Below are 15,976 nucleotides of genomic sequence, written 5' to 3'. Positions count from 1 at the left end.
GTCTCAAAAATAAACATTAAAAACATTTAAAAAATGAAATAAATTGCCTAACTACAAATTACCTAACAGGATATACATAAATTTGAATTTCTAAATTAAGCACAATTAACAAAATATACTTTATTAATAATACTTTGCAAATAAGCTAGTCTGAATGAAGGTTTTTGTATGTTTCCCACAAGTATTGCTACCCACATGGTCTTTCCCTCTTACTCTACAACATTTATAGGTGACCTGGCTGGCTCAGTAGGTGGAGCAGGCTACTCTTGACCTCAGGGATCGAGCCCTACACTGGGTGTAGAGATTACTTTAAAATCTTTAAAAAACAAATAAAACTGGGGCGCCTGGGTGGCGCAGTCAGTTAAGCGTCTGACTTCAGCCAGGTCACGATCTCGCGGTCCGTGAGTTCGAGCCCCGCGTCGGGCTCTGGGCTGATGGCTCGGAGCCTGGAGCCTGTTTCCGATTCTGTGTCTCCCTCTCTCTGCCCCTCCCCCGTTCATGCTCTGTCTCTCTCTGTCCCAAAAATAAATAAACGTTGAAAAAAAAAAAATTAAAAAAAAAAAATAAATAAAAAAATAAAAAACAAATAAAACTGGGGCACCTGGGTAGCTCAGTTGGTGAAGTGTCTAACTGTTGATTTTGGCACAGGTCCTGATGTCGTGGTTTGTGGGATTGAGCCCCGAGTCGGATTCTTCACTGACAGTATGGTATATGCTTGAGATTCTCTCTCCCTTTATGCCCTTCCTGCACACACATGCACACTCTCTAAATAAATAAACATTTTTAAAAATTAATAAAATTAAATTTAAATTAAAATAAAAGAAAACATTTACTTAGAAGTTGTTATACAGATTCTTGTTATTCAGGATTCTTTCCAAATGTTTAAAACCTCAAATTGCTAGGGACATTCTTTTTTTAAAAAAACACCCACTTAGTGCCAAGAGAACCCACTAATTATACCTCAAAGGGATCTGTTCTCTTTTTACCTTACCCTTCCACAAGTATTTTTAAATAAAGTAGAAACTAAATAAATGAGAAACAGAAGGTCGATCAAGTCCTATTATCCTTAAAATTTTAACTCCTGAGCGCAAAAGCTTTCTTAAGCCTATTTAGGTAAACACAGACTCTTAGATAGGATCCCAATTTTCTCCAGTCGTATTTGGCTCTAAATCCCTGTAAATGGATACAAATGACTTAAAGCTTAAAGATAAGCAAATCTAGCCCACAACACAGCCTCCAAAAATGTAATTTTAAAAGTTTTGTTGTATGCAAAAAAGTGAAATTCTACAAATGCCTATATATTCACACACTCAATGCCTTAAGATTACTTAATATTCCTATATATTCATCCATTCAATGCCTCAGTATTTTGAGAAGCTATTTTATTTCATTGAGTCCCCCTCCAGAGTAAAGATTCAAAGAAATAAGCACTATTTTTCAGTGACATAGATGGTCATTTGAAAATAGGCCATCTGGGGGCAGCTGGGTGGCTCAGTCAGTTGAGCTTCCAACTTCGGCTCAGGTTATGAGTTCGAGCCCCACGTGGGCTCTGTGCTGACAGCTCAGAGCCTGGAACCTGATTCAGATTCTGTGTCTCCCTCTCTCTCTGCTCCTCCCCTGCCCTCATTCTGTCTCTCAAAATAAATAAACATTAAAAAAAAAAAAAAAGTTAAAGAAAATAGACCATCTGTCAGTCTCATCTCTTTTTCAGTATGTAAGCTGAAAGAAGTTTTTTTAAGCTATAAAAAGTTTTTTTTTAAAAAGGAGAGAAATATTCAGGAAAGAAATACTTGTTTTTTAGAAAAGTGATTACTTTTGCTTCTTGGTTCTTCAGCTACAAACAGACATGACAAAAGAACTAACACAACTATAAAAAATTATTTGTATTCAAATGTATTTTCAAGATTTCAAGATCTGACATAGGCACAAAGGAAAGAAAGGAATTAAAACAAGTATAAACAAGTCAGTTATGGACTGACCTCAACTTAAAATATGTTAAAAAATATTTTAGTAGTACTTTTAAAATGATGGAAGTAAATTTCTTCAACTCTTCTCAATCATCTCGAAATATCCGTGAGCTAAACTCCTACATTAAGGCAAAATCTCATTTTAAATACTAATTTAATTGATGAATCATTTCATTTAAAATTGCTAATCCAGGGAAAGAGTTTTTGTAAAAAACGTTTTATTGCTACAAAGGGAAACATGGTCACAAAAAGCCTTTAAGCGTATCTTAACGCAAATTACTATTCAATGTCCAATGCAGTAAAAAAATACACAGTCAGAGCACAAAATACTTGCCCAATTTATCTCTTCTAGGGTAAGTATTGAAAACATTAATGCACACTTGAATATATACTCCCAACAGCAGCATTTAAGTTCAAATGATTAGAATAGATATACTAACAATACACATCTGTTATCCTTAACACCAATTAAAGTAATAAAAATTAAGCTTAAAAATTATACAAACAATTTATCTAATCTAAGTTGGTAACTATAAAAACTAAACTAAAATAGTCTTACCCTCATTTTATTAAACAAATGCCAAACATTTAGAAATTATATAAAACAAATCTGAATGTGTGGAATGCATGCAACATGGGTGTTAACTCTCATATTTTAAACTATTAAAATTCTTACCCTTTTCCACATTACGAGAGAAATTTAAAGCTTCTTTTAAATCTGACTAATACCCTCTATTTAATTTTCTTCAGGTTGGTCAACAGGGAAGTCAACAGGCTTTTCCTTTGCTGCTTCTTCCTCTACTTCCTCTCCTTCCCCCACTCCTCCTTCCCCCACTGCTTCTCCCTCCCCGGCTGCCTCTCCTTCCCCCACTGCCTCCTGGTCCCCTGCTTCCTCTGTGTCTCCCACTCCCTCCACTCCTCCTCCTTCTCCCACTTCCTCTGCTTCCTCCACTTCTTCTACTTCCTCTACTTCCCCCACTTCCTCCACTTCCTCCTCCTCCTCCTCCTCTTCTTCAATAGGCTCATCAATCTTTTCTTCCTCCTCCTCATCTCCTTCTATTTGTTGATCTTGAGAATGATCTTGAATTTCAAAAGGATTCTCACCCTAAAAACATGAGGAAAAACAGCTTTTAAAATCAGCATATTCATTTTTGTTACCAGTGCAATTTTTATTTGCTGTAACATCAAAAATAAATACAATCTGAAGCTTTTTAATTTACGACAAATCATGATATATTTGTTCAGCACCTATTTCATACCAAAGTGGATAAATAAATTACTGAAGTCATTTATTTATATTCCATAAACTGGAACGCTTAAAGGCCACATTTTCCTAACCTAATTTCTAAAATCATATGCATATGACAAAAGCAAATATGTGGGTTCTGGTAGAAACAGATAGAGATTTATGTCCTACTTAATTACACCAGGATTCAATGTACTTCTGTGGTAGGATCTCTGAAAACAGGTTAAGAGTGGAAAAGCTTCAGGGCGTCTGGGTGGCTCAGTCGCTTAAGCGTCTGACTTCGGCTCAGGTCATGATCTCACAGTTCATGGGTTCGAGCCCCCACGTCAGGCTCTGTGCTGACAGCTCAGAGCCTGTAGCCTGCTTCGGATTCTGTGTCTCCCTCTCTCTCTGCCCCTCCCCTGCTCATGCTCTTTCTCTGTATCAAAAATAAGTAAACATTCAAAAAAATTTTTAAAGAAAAAAGTGGAAAAGCTTTGAAACAGTCACTGTAGGAAGCACATTACATCGGTTGGTAATGCGCAAAATTACTGTGAACTGCAGCGAAAATCTGGCAAACACAGCAATGGTACAATTCCATGATACTTGCAGTGAGACAGTCTAACCACAGAAGGCATAGTGCTGGGAATTGGTAAGTGGTGGAAGAATGAGTGAGGACTTTTGGAATGGCAGCACTGCATTGTTGGAAGGACTGACCATGAGTATCCAGGCAAGGGGGTGAAGGTAGAAACAGTTGAAGAAATGTGATAAATTGATGAACTGATTATATCTTCATAGGACAAAGATTTAAAAAGATATTCTGTCAGACTGAGAGCACTTAAAAGTTGAAACAGTTTTTAAGACATGACCAGAGCTGACCGTGGGCAGAGGATGTTCTGGGGAATAACATCAGGGAACACAGCAGACAGGAAAGCTGAACAAAGGGATACCATTGAGTAACGCGACACCAGTGCTTCTTGAATTTTAATATGTTTCTGAATCAGTTGGGATCTTGCTCAAATACAACTCTCCATTTCTAATGAACTCCCAGGAAATACCAATACTGCTGGTCCATGGATCACATTCATAGTAAAAAATTCTAGAAGAGTTCTCCTTAGTTTAGGTACTTTCTACATAATATGCACATGTGGTAAGCTAAGGAAGCCTACTGCTGTCTAGCTGAACCAGTTAACAGAAGCTGGGGAGATAAAAGTTTATCTAATTTGGAAGTGAAATACAGGGAGCACCTGGGTGACTGAGTCAGTTAAGCGTCTGATTCTTGGTTTCGGCTCAGGTCATGATCTCACAGTTTGTGGATTTGAGCCCCATTATCAGGCTTCACAGCTGGCAACTCGGAGCCTGCTTGGGATGCTCTCTCTCTCCCTCTCCCTCTCTGCCCCTCCCCCACTCACACCAGCTCGCTCTCTCTCTCAAAATAAAATAAACTTAAGGTCCACAGTAACTACACATGTTAAGACATATCCCTCAAGTCCTCCTTTGTTTAAAAATCAAGAATAAAGCGGGGCGCCTGGGTGGCTCAGTCGGTTAAGCGGCCGACTTCAGCTCAGGTCACGATCTCACGGTCCATGAGTTCGAGCCCCGTGTCGGACTCTGGGCTGATGGCTCAGAGCCTGGAGCCTGCTTCCGATTCTGTGTCTCCCTCTCTCTCTGCCCCTCCCCCGTTCATGCTCTGTCTCTCTCTGTCTCAAAAATAAATAAAACGTTAAAAAAAAAAAAATTTTTAAAAAAATCAAGAATAAAGCTAACATTATGATCTGCTATCAGATTCCTGAATCTCTCTCAAATGATCCACGGTGAGAAAGAAATGAGAGAGGAATGACTTATTGTTCCCTCTCCCAACAAATCCCAACAATTAGGAAAAACAATGTTTTTACCTATATGCAAGATATTAAGTAAAAGTCTTCCTAATGTTGCACTATATTTAAATATCAGTTACTATGTCACCATTTGATTATAAAGATACTACAATGTAACCTAAAAAGGTTTTGCCCTAAAGTCTTACCTTAACGAAACGTTCATATCGCGCCTTCACTATTGGATTATTTAAAATGCTTGTAGCAGTCAAGACACTCTCTCTTTTTATTTGTTCTTTATAAGCCTATGAAAAATAGAACACAGTGAGGTACCTGAAAACCATGCCATGAAAATATTTCTATAATTAAAACAACATTGTATGCTCAAATTGCTACATTTAAATTATTTCTCTCCTGGCAAATTAAGCTATAAAGCAACAACTACTGTGACCACAATCTAAACCATCCATGATTAACATAATGAAGATTCAATAAGCCAATCAGACTCATTCACTCAGTTACTACATATGACACATCTAGGTCTACTAAACAGTTGCTCTCCTTTCTACTATACATGCACTTTCCCCCACCCTAACTATTCTAACTACCAATTTTCATGCTATCAAAAGAGAAAGAACAATTTTTCATACTGCTAGAATAGTCTTCCTCTGGGCTGTAGTTAGTCTAAGACTGTATTATACAAAGGAGGACAGGTTAATATGAAATGTCTAGTTGCCAGGGCGCCTGGGTGGCTCAGTCAGTTAAGCATCCGACTTCAGCTCAGGTCATGATCTTGTGTTCCATGAGTTCAAGCCCCGCGTCGGGCTCTGTGCTGACACTTCAGAGCCTGGAGCCTGCTTCAGATTCTGTGTCTTCCTCCCTCTCTGCCCCTCCCCCACTCACGCTCTGTCTCTGTCTCTCAAAAATGAATAAATGTTAAAAAAAAAAAAAATGTCTGGGGGCGCCTGGGTGGCTCAGTCGGTTAAGCGGCCGACTTCGGCTCAGGTCTTGATCTCATGGTTCGTGAGTTCAAGCCCTGCGTCAGGCTCTGTGCTGACAGCTCAGAGCCTGGAGCCTGTTTTAAATTCTGTGTCTCCCTCTCTCTGACCCTCCCCTGTTCATGCTCTGTCTCTCCTTGTCTCAAAAATAAATAAAATGTTAAAAAAAAAAAATGTCTAGTTGCCAAAAAAGTGTCAAAGGAATGCCAAAAGAGAAGAGAAAGGACAAAGATTTTTAAAAGATTATATGTGCTCAAAGTGACTAACCAAGTCTAAGTTAAATGAAAATCACATCAATACAAAATATGAATTTAAGACTCAGGTGTGCTCTATTTAAAACTTAAGCCTTTAATATTTGAATTTTTAAGTTTGCTTCTCAAACAAGCTAGTTTCTCACAATATAAACATTTGAAATAAACTGAACTAAATAAAACCAACCAATTTAGAAGCAGAAATATGCCAATCAAAAAGAAAACAGTACATTTTTCCTAGAATATTTTAGTAAATTCTACTCAAAAATGTAACAATAGATAGTAACTGGTAATGCTAGTTTTTTTTTATTTTTCCCAGCCATCAGAAAAATGTAGGTTATGATTAAATCTTTCCGTTTTGTTCTAAAACACACACTCTCTCTCATAAAACTGTTTTGAACCAACTTAAAAAAGTGTTAATGAAAAAAACAGTTCAATAGCTATGATTTCCTGAATGCTTACACTATGTGTCAGGCACTATTTTAAGTGTCTTTTCTATTGTAACTAACTTAATCTTTAAACAGTCATGCAAGAGTAGAATGATTATCTATCCCCATTTTACAAGTAAGGAAACTTGGACAAAGAAAAGCTAATTTACTTGCTTAACACATCATGTACTGGACCAGGATTCAACCCAGGACTTCTTGCTCCAGAGCCCAATCTTAACCACCATGCTTAACTTAACTACTAGGCTACACTGCCTCTCTAGTTATCTTTACAGTTTTTCACACATAAGATTAATAGGACTGTATGTAAGCAGGTAGGTGTGAAACAACAGCCTTAAAGGACAATAAAGGATTAATGAACACTTCAATGACTTCATCAAGACAGGTCAAAACTTACCTGCTTCCCTTTGATATGATCAGGAGATTTTAAGTGTTGCTGCACTGAACTATGCAAAGCAGGGATATACACACTGCATGCACTGCAGTGAACAGTCTCCACTTTCATCATGTGATCATCTGCAGTAACACCTACAAAAGAAAGCCAGTTATTAATAAGTAATGATTCATATATTCTTATTTTTGACAAAATGAGTTTTTATTATTTCGTTTCTATGGTTATTCATACCCCCTTCTTCCAAAAAGAAGATCAAGATATGTAGGTTATGTTGAGTTTTTCTACTACGTTTCATAAATCTGCATATATAGATTAAAACTATGGATAACAGATTAAAATTATAAAGTAGAATTACATTATATTTCCTTGCATATTCTACAATCCTGCTCTGAGTCCCAGGGGTCTGTCCCCCAAATATATAATATAAGACAAATGTTGATTTTTGTACTAAAAAAAAAGAATTTCCATAATAACGAATATGGGTAGGCAAGGATAGGGAAAAAAGAGGTCAAAATTGGGATTCACAAAAAACAAAATATATGTTGGACCTTGAAAACTGTGATCAAGATTTATTACAAGTGAAGTTATAATGTATACAAGGGAAAGGTGAGAGAAAATGGCACTTTGTGGGAGTTCCAAGTAATTCAATATAGCTGGGGCACTGAGAATAAAGAAGGGACAAAAGAGACAAAAAGAGCAGGGCCTATATCATGGAGAACTTTGCATGCCAGGCATAGGAATTTTAAGTTTATCCTATAGAGGATGGAGACCCAGTTAAACTTCTTGAAGTACTACAATCATGTAGTAGACTTAAGAGATAAGACTGAAAGTAAGGGCACTAGTTAGGAAAATAATGTAACTGCCAAGAGAACGATAAAGACTTGAACAGATGCAATATTTAAAGAGGTAAAGAAGCAGACTTGGAAGATATTTAAAAGACAGAACCAATAAGATACAATGTTATAGATATAATAAAAGTAAAATTACTTAGGACTAACTTTATACTTGTGGCTTAGATGGTGGGGCTACCTTCCAAGGAAAATGAAAGACCAGTCTTCTGAGTTTTTGTTTTCTTAATGGGGTGGAATAAGCCCAAAGAGCACACAAAATTTTTTTGATACATTCCTTTTGTAAGACTGCTGAAGAGAAAGACCAATAAGCATCTCGATGTTCAAGAGAAGAGTTCAGAAGACAGATCTGTGTTAGAGACAGAAGTATGTAAGTAATCAACACAGAGGAGATAGTTTAAGCTCTGAGATTAGATGAATCATAAGGAAGGAATATAAAAAGAGAAGATCATGGAACTGAAAACAGAATACTGGGAAATATCAACTTCTAAAAGCTTCACAGAGAGGGGCACCTGGGTGCCTCAGTTGGTTGAGCATCTGATTTTTGATTTCAGCTCAGTTCATGATCTCAGTTCAAGCCAAGACAGACTCGGTGTGGAAAGCACACAGCCTGCTGGGGATTCTCTCTTCGCCCCTCCGCTGCTTGCGCTCTCTCTCTCTCTCTCTCAAAAATAAATAAATTCTTAAAAAAGTAATAAAAATAAAATAAAATAAAATAAAATATAAAATAAAATAAAATAAAATAAAATAAAATAAAATAAAATAAAATAAAATAAAAACACAATAAGAAAAAGAATATAGAACCTCAGGACAGTGAGATACCACAGAAACCAGGGGTGGAAACAGATTCACAAAAAACAGTGGAAAATGTTAGAGAAGTAAAATAATGATTCAGAAGAACCTACTGAATCACCCTACTGGTATCGGGAATCTCTGTCACAGCAGTTTTGGTAGACCACTGGTAACATAAAGTGGTCTACTGTGGCGAAATAGTAATGGGTAGTGAAGACACAGATCAGTATGGACTATGTTTTAAAGAAGAATGGTTGTTTAATAGGAAAGCAAGTTTTAGGGGAACTAGTATCTGTTTTTCTTTTCTTTTTTAAAGATGGAGATTTTTGGGGGCACCTGGGTGGCTCAGTCAGTTGAGCGTCTGACTTCAGCTCAGATCATGATCTTGCAGTTGATGAGTTCGAGCCTTGTGTCTGGCTCAGTGCTGACAGCTGGGAGCCTGGAGCCTGCTTCGGACTCTGTGTGTGTGTGTCTCTCTCTACCCCACCCCCGCTCGTGCTCTGTCTCTGTCTCAAAAATAAAATAAAATATATTTTTTTAAAAGATGTAGTTTTTTTTTTTTTCTTTTTTAAAGATGAAAGCATAGGCTTCAGGGACAGAATCAAGAGGAATAAAAAGACAGAAAAACAGAAGAGTTCACTATTTGAGCAAAAGTCCTTAAAGAGATGAGAAGTGAAAAGACAGAATGTAAGAATTCACTTCCACCTAGAGGAAAAGCTGATTTTTCTTGTAAAACTGAAGTGAGAAACATAATGGTAGGTAGTGATAAATTTGTAAACATGAGAAGAGGAAAAGGAGGTCACCTCTGATGACCTACTCACGGCTACCACATATGACTCGATCACACTAGTGGGCAGCATCTACACTGAAATAGATTATGGTAAATAAAATATATGTGTTAATTTCTAATACACTTTGTTTAAATACTTACCTTCCATAACATCTTTTTCAATTATTTTAACTACTTCTGTTTGATTATTTGTCTGCTGTTTACGAATAGATGTTTTCTTGAATTTGTTCACCATACATTCCTATAAAACAAAATAGGAAGAAACACAAAAAGTTTTCACTGAGCTTAGCATCAAACTCAGCCTATGGAAGATAACATCTGTTATATAAAAACTAATATCTGTCCTCAAGGAGTTTATAGTTCAGTTGAAAAAGACTATCATTAAATACAAATACAAATAAATTACTGGGATACTTACAAAAAATATTCACTTTCAAAGTGTATTTTAGGCATAAAGAACAAGAGAAATCAAACAGAGCTGGAAGAGTTAAGAGAGATCTTCTCAGGGCATGTGGTACATTAAAGTCCTAAATGACAGGAACCAGTTAAGGAATGAAATGAACAGAAAGAAATTTCTGTAAAGGTACACAATTCTGCATGGATGGGGAAGAATGAATGATCACTGTATTTCTAACCTCCTAACAATTCCATGTCTTTTGCCCAAAGTAACTATACGTACAATCAGCAGTCCAGCTCTAGCCTCTTCCTTAAACATCCCTGGCCTCAACTATCCTCACCTTTTCCAAACTCCCCTGCCTACACCCTCACTCCTGGCCCTCCGATTTAACTGTGTCATCTGTGTATAAATGAGTGTGTTCTTTCCAATTACTGTGAGTTCACTAAGGGTGGTATTTGTGTCTTCAGTCCTTGCATAACATCTTTTGTTAAATAGTCAAGAAAAACTGTTGAACTAGTGACCACACACTGATAATAGAAAGGACACTAAACAGACATCAGCTCTCTAGCTCTGAATTCAGACTGCCGCTTAACTGGAAGAGTCACTACACTGCTCTGAGCATGATCTTTCATGATAAAAAAGAACTGTGATGACGCTCAAATGAAATAATGAATGAAAGTACCCAGCACAACACTAGGTACACAGCAGACTCTCAACTTATGATAGCTGATTCTGCATCAATAATCAGGTGTTAAAGGAATTCTTTTTCCTGGCACCTCTGCCATAAACTACTGTAAAAACATAAAATATTCTCTCAAATTACAAATCTAAAATCTTTACAGAGGAATTCACATCTAGTTTTAAAAAAAAAAAAAACTCTCTAAGTGACTCTTAAAAACTGAGAACTGAGGGTTGATGGGGGTGGGAAGGAGGGTAGGGTAGGTGATGGGCATTGAAGAGGGCATCTTTTGGGATGAGCACTGGGTGTTGTTTGGAAACCAATTTGACAATAAATTTCATATATTAAAAAAAACTAAGTAAGTAGTCAATTAAATTTTTAGAAACTTGGAAGAGAGGTGGGAAACTGGAAAACTAAGAAATTAAAATACAAATAAAGTGCCTCTTGATTTAAAAACAGCTACTTACATGCAAAAACTCCATAACTACTTTATCAAATTTGGTTTGTTTCTGAATATGATCCAATGTTTCCTGGTGTGAAGAACTTTCCAGATGTAGCTCAATATCTTTTTCTTCAAACGTTCGGAATTTACAAAATGAACATGTGAATGCCATTCTATAAAGAAAAAAAAGTTTTCCTTAAATATTGCCTTATTTACTGAGAGTTCATAAGACCATGCCAATAAAACTAATTTTACCAAAATATATGATTTCCTTTATACCATCTTATGGTTGATCTAAATTTAGCTGAAGTCAGAAAAAACAGTATTTCTTTAAATATTTGGCCAACACTGCTATTATATACCACTTTGCAAATAATGGAATCAGTGGATCTATTTAATCTAGTCCTAAGCTATCCACTTCAAGTTTAGAATTATAAAGCCAAAGCAAACTTCCAAAATTACCAAGTTCTGAAGTTCCACTACTTATTTTTATACTCTGTTCCACTCTCAAGCTTGCAGTCCACCGAGGTAATAACCAACAAAGCCAGGTGAACATCAGACAACCATAATTCACTCCTTTGGAGCTGTTGGGTGTCCAAAAACCCTACCTTCTAAGGACCACTTCAGGATGACTGACAAGCCTAGATAAATTTAGAAGCTCAGAAGCCACTACAATATGAATTTCCCTCTTTTCTCCTATAAAGTGTTCCTATCTTATGTATTCTTTTTATTTCCTTTTCATTGAATTATAACAATAGTTTCTTCATTGGTTTGTCTCTAGTCTCCATTTTCCAATTAATTCTTTTTTTTCTTAATGTTTGTTTATTTTTGAGAGAGAGAGCGAGTGCACACAAAAGCCAGGGAGGGGCAGACAGACGGAGACACAGAATCTGAAGCAAGCTCCAGGCTCTGAACTGTCAGCAGAGCCCAATGCGGGGCTCAAACTCACCGACCGTGAGATCATGACCTGAGCTGAAGTCAGATGCTTAACCAACTGAGCCACCCAGGTGCCCCTGTAATTAATTCCTTATATCACTATTATATTAATTTTCCTAGTTAAAACTTTGGGATCTGGAGCCTACTGCTGGGTTTATATCAGAGCCCCCTTGTGAGACACTGGGCAAATTACTTGACTTCTCTGGATCACAGTTTTCTTATCTTAATGCAATGAGAACCCTTATAGAAGTATCATTGAGGATGGAAAAAAAAAAAAAGTATATAAAGCCCTTAGAACAGTTCCCGCCACACAGTAATAATTCAATTAATTAGTCACTTCCTAAAAGAGACAACAGCACTTCACTGGCTTTACTGACTTAAGCATCATAAAACAAAGTCAAAACACTTTTAGCTGCCCTTAAAAAAAGTTTTTAATCTCTCCTATATCTTATTGGCTTTACCCACTAAATACTTTTATTTTTTTTTTAAGTTATTTATTTTGAGAGAGAGCGAGAACACAAGCGAGCACAAGAAAGGAAGGGCAGAGAGAGAGGGAAGGAAAATCCCAAGCAGGCTCCACACTGTCAACACAGAGCCTAAAGTGGGACTCGATCTCACAAACCGTGAGATCATGACCTGAGCCAAAATCAAGAGTCAGACATTTAACCAACTGAGCCACCCAGGTGCCCCCCTACTAAGAAAATTTTTTAAAGGTTTATTTACCTTTGAGAGAGATGGAGAGACAGAGGGGCAGACAAAGAGGGACACACAGAATCCGAAGCAGGCTCCAGGCTCTGAGCTGCCAGCACAGAGACCGATGCGGGGCTCCAACTCACAAACCAAGAGATCACAACCTAAGCCGAGGTTGGACACTCAACCAACTGGGCCACCCAGGCGCCCCATCCCCCTACTGAATGCTTTTAACAGTATCTGGCACACAGTATGTCTTCATTAAATGTTCAAATTAAATCACACTTGCCAACCCCCACTAGAGCCCTGTTCAATCTACACAGCTTTCCATATCCAGAATATGAATGAAAGGTCCCTGTTTCCTTGCTGTAACCTCGAGCCATGCCCTCTACCAGGGCTGCCTAACAGCTCCTACCATTTATTTTATTTATCCTACCATTCCCAAGTCAGTTCAAATACTGCCTCCATCCATTTCCCTGATTTTCCTGCACTCCTACTGAGAAGTCACCTCCTGTAAGATCACTTTGTACTTCCCTTCTGGCACTCTTCCCTTTATACTATTGTTTGTTTATAGCTCTCACACCCCTGTCCCCTCCCCCCGGCTCCCTCTACTCTATTATACTGAAAGCATTCAAATATCCAAAAAGAATGTATCGCAAGAATAGTTATTTATTGTCAGTCTCTTACCTTCCTAACTCAAAGCAAAACTGCTCTGATAAATTATAATAATTTTAGACTATTGTAAAGGATTCTTATTCTAAAATGACAACTTAATTGAACTGACATACTTTACCTTATATGAGATTTATATTTACAGCTAAATGAAAGTTCAGTTCTTTCATTTTCTCCAATTCACACATGTATATTAACACAGATATATCATATCCAAAGCTTTAGTTTTTTTAAACTTTTTTTAATGTTTATTTTTGACAGAGGGAGCACATGCGCGTGTGCATGTGTGCAGCGAAGGGTCAGAAAGAAGGGAAACAGAGGATCTGAGGCGGGCTGTGCACTGACAGCACAGAAGCCTAATTAATGTGGGGCTCAAACCCACAGCGAGATCAAGACCTGAGCCAAGGTCAGACATTTAACCAACTGAGGCACCCAGGCGCCCCCAAAGCTATAATTTTTAAAGGGGAAAGTATTCAGGGGTAAATAGCAAAATTAATCTCATAATGTAAAATCAGCTTCAGATTCCTATACACTTGAAACAAAGAGTTCATTTCACTGTTTTCACTAATCCCGTCACCCGTCAAAAGAAGGAATTCTATCCACAGTGGCAGGGATACTGTCAAGGAACAAAACTACCTGCCTCTTAACACTAGAACTTCTTTTCATGGGTTAATTCTTAAGAAGCTTAATCCTATTGTTTCTCAGGTGGCAACAAATTAGGAGTAACATATCAGAAAGAGCACAGGAAAAGGTTATTAAAGCTGGACAGAGATTACAGAAGTACAGCTTAAACAAAAGGGGTTTGAACTGCACAGGTGCCTTATACACAGATTTTTTATAGTATAGTTCTGTAAATGTATTTTCTCTTCGTTAGGAAAACCAAGTGGCTCGGTTGGTTAGGCATCTTGACTCTTGATTCTGGCTCAGGTCATGATCTCACAGTTCTTGAGCTCCAGCCCCAGGTCTGGCTCTACACTGACAGCACAGAGACTGCTTGGGATTCTCTCTCTCTCTCTCTCTCTCTCTGCCCCTTCCCCGCTCACGTGTGCTCTCTCTCTCAAAATAAACTTTAAAATATATATATTTTTTCTTTTCCCTAGCTTACTTTATTATAAGAATACAGTATATAATACAAATAACATACAGAATATGTTTATCAACTGTTTAAGTTCTCAGTAAAGCTTCCAGTCATCAGGTGGCTATAAGAAGTGTTGGAGGAATCCAAAGTTACAGATTTGTAACTCTGGAGAATTAGCACCCTGAACCCCCATGTGGTTTATGGGCCAAGTGCAATACCTATCTCACTAAAATCAAAGACAGTCTAAGCAAACAAAAAAATCTGGGAATTCAGATGCAACTGAATTTTCTTTTACCACATTTTACATAAATAAAATCAATGTATATGTTAAAACCAAATAGTAACAAAGAATATCCTGTTTAATATGAAAGAAAACGGACAACATAAACATATCTCCATGGAAAGGTCTGCAGATGCTGCTCTTAAAATATTACTTTCTTGGGGCGCCTGGGTGGCGCAGTCGGTTAAGCGTCCGACTTCAGCCAGGTCACGATCTCGCGGTCCGTGAGTTCGAGCCCCGCGTCAGGCTCTGGGCTGATGGCTCGGAGCCTGGAGCCTGTTTCCGATTCTGTGTCTCCCTCTCTCTCTGCCCCTCCCCCGTTCATGCTCTGTCTCTCTCTGTCCCAAAAATAAATAAAAACGTTGGAAAGAAAAGGAAAAAAAAAAAAAATTAAAAAAAAAATATTATTTTCTGAACTAAGATAAAGTTTTAGACGTATAGAAAATTCACTTACATGTAATATTTCATTCCCCTCATGCTACACAAACTAACTTTTCAAGAGCAAAACTATGTTCTGAGCAAAACATACACTGAATTTACTTTTTAAATTTTATAATCTTTATTTTCCTAGCATAAGCAGCAATTTCAGAGAAAGATGATGAAAGAAGTATCAAATACTGTCCTTTTGAGAAATTTTCTTAGATGTTTTCATGCACAACTTTACACGTTATATATATATTTTTTTTTCTATTTTGCCTGCATTTTCTCCATGTTACTACAGGCTTTATAGCCTTCATTTTCTTTTTTTTTTTTTTTTTTTTCAACGTTTATTTATTTTTGGGACAGAGAGAGACAGAGCATGAACGGGCGAGGGGCAGAGAGAGAGGGAGACACAGAATCGGAAACAGGCTCCAGGCTCTGAGCCATCAGCCCAGAGCCCGACGCGGGGCTCGAACTCCCGGACCGCGAGATCGTGACCTGGCTGAAGTCGGACGCTTAACCGACTGCGCCACCCAGGCGCCCCTTATAGCCTTCGTTTTCAACAATGGCCTAAGACCCCATAGAGGGATGTGTCAAAATTTACACATACTTGACTACTCTCTGTCACTGATATTTGTTTCATGTCTGGAGCTATTATAAATAATGCTGTAAAGGGCAGCTTTTTAGATTAAACTCTTCTACTTTTACATTATCTTCCTGGAGAGATCATGGACTATAAAAAAATTCAAGACATTTTTAAGGACTGTTAAACTGCTTCCCAGTAGTTAAAACCATATTATTTGGTTACCAGCAATTATAAGTGTATGCTTTGATTGTATCCATGTTAGTAAATCAAT

General features: G+C 37.5%; 1 protein-coding gene across 4 annotated transcripts in view; it reads right to left on the bottom strand.

Annotated features, from left to right (window-relative positions):
* Positions 1 to 1,877: 1,877 nt before the first annotated feature.
* Positions 1,878 to 15,976, bottom strand: part of ZNF326 (zinc finger protein 326) — a 37,988-nt gene continuing 23,889 nt past the window's right edge. For all 4 annotated transcript variants that reach the window (XM_030324966.1, XM_030324967.1, XM_030324968.1 and 1 more), the window contains 5 exons: positions 11,069 to 11,216; positions 9,667 to 9,766; positions 7,099 to 7,229; positions 5,216 to 5,311; positions 1,878 to 3,072 (listed from right to left, as the gene is read on the bottom strand). In XM_030324966.1, the coding sequence (XP_030180826.1) occupies positions 2,704 to 3,072; positions 5,216 to 5,311; positions 7,099 to 7,229; positions 9,667 to 9,766; positions 11,069 to 11,216 (844 nt within the window). In that variant the 3' untranslated portion in view covers positions 1,878 to 2,703. The remainder of the gene's footprint in view (positions 3,073 to 5,215; positions 5,312 to 7,098; positions 7,230 to 9,666; positions 9,767 to 11,068; positions 11,217 to 15,976) is intronic.

This window comes from Lynx canadensis, chromosome C1 (genome assembly GCF_007474595.2).
Source record: "Lynx canadensis isolate LIC74 chromosome C1, mLynCan4.pri.v2, whole genome shotgun sequence".
Classification (NCBI taxonomy): domain Eukaryota; kingdom Metazoa; phylum Chordata; class Mammalia; order Carnivora; family Felidae; genus Lynx; species Lynx canadensis.
The sequence above is the reverse complement of the archived record's forward strand: the minus strand, read 5'-3'. Positions and strand labels throughout refer to the sequence as shown.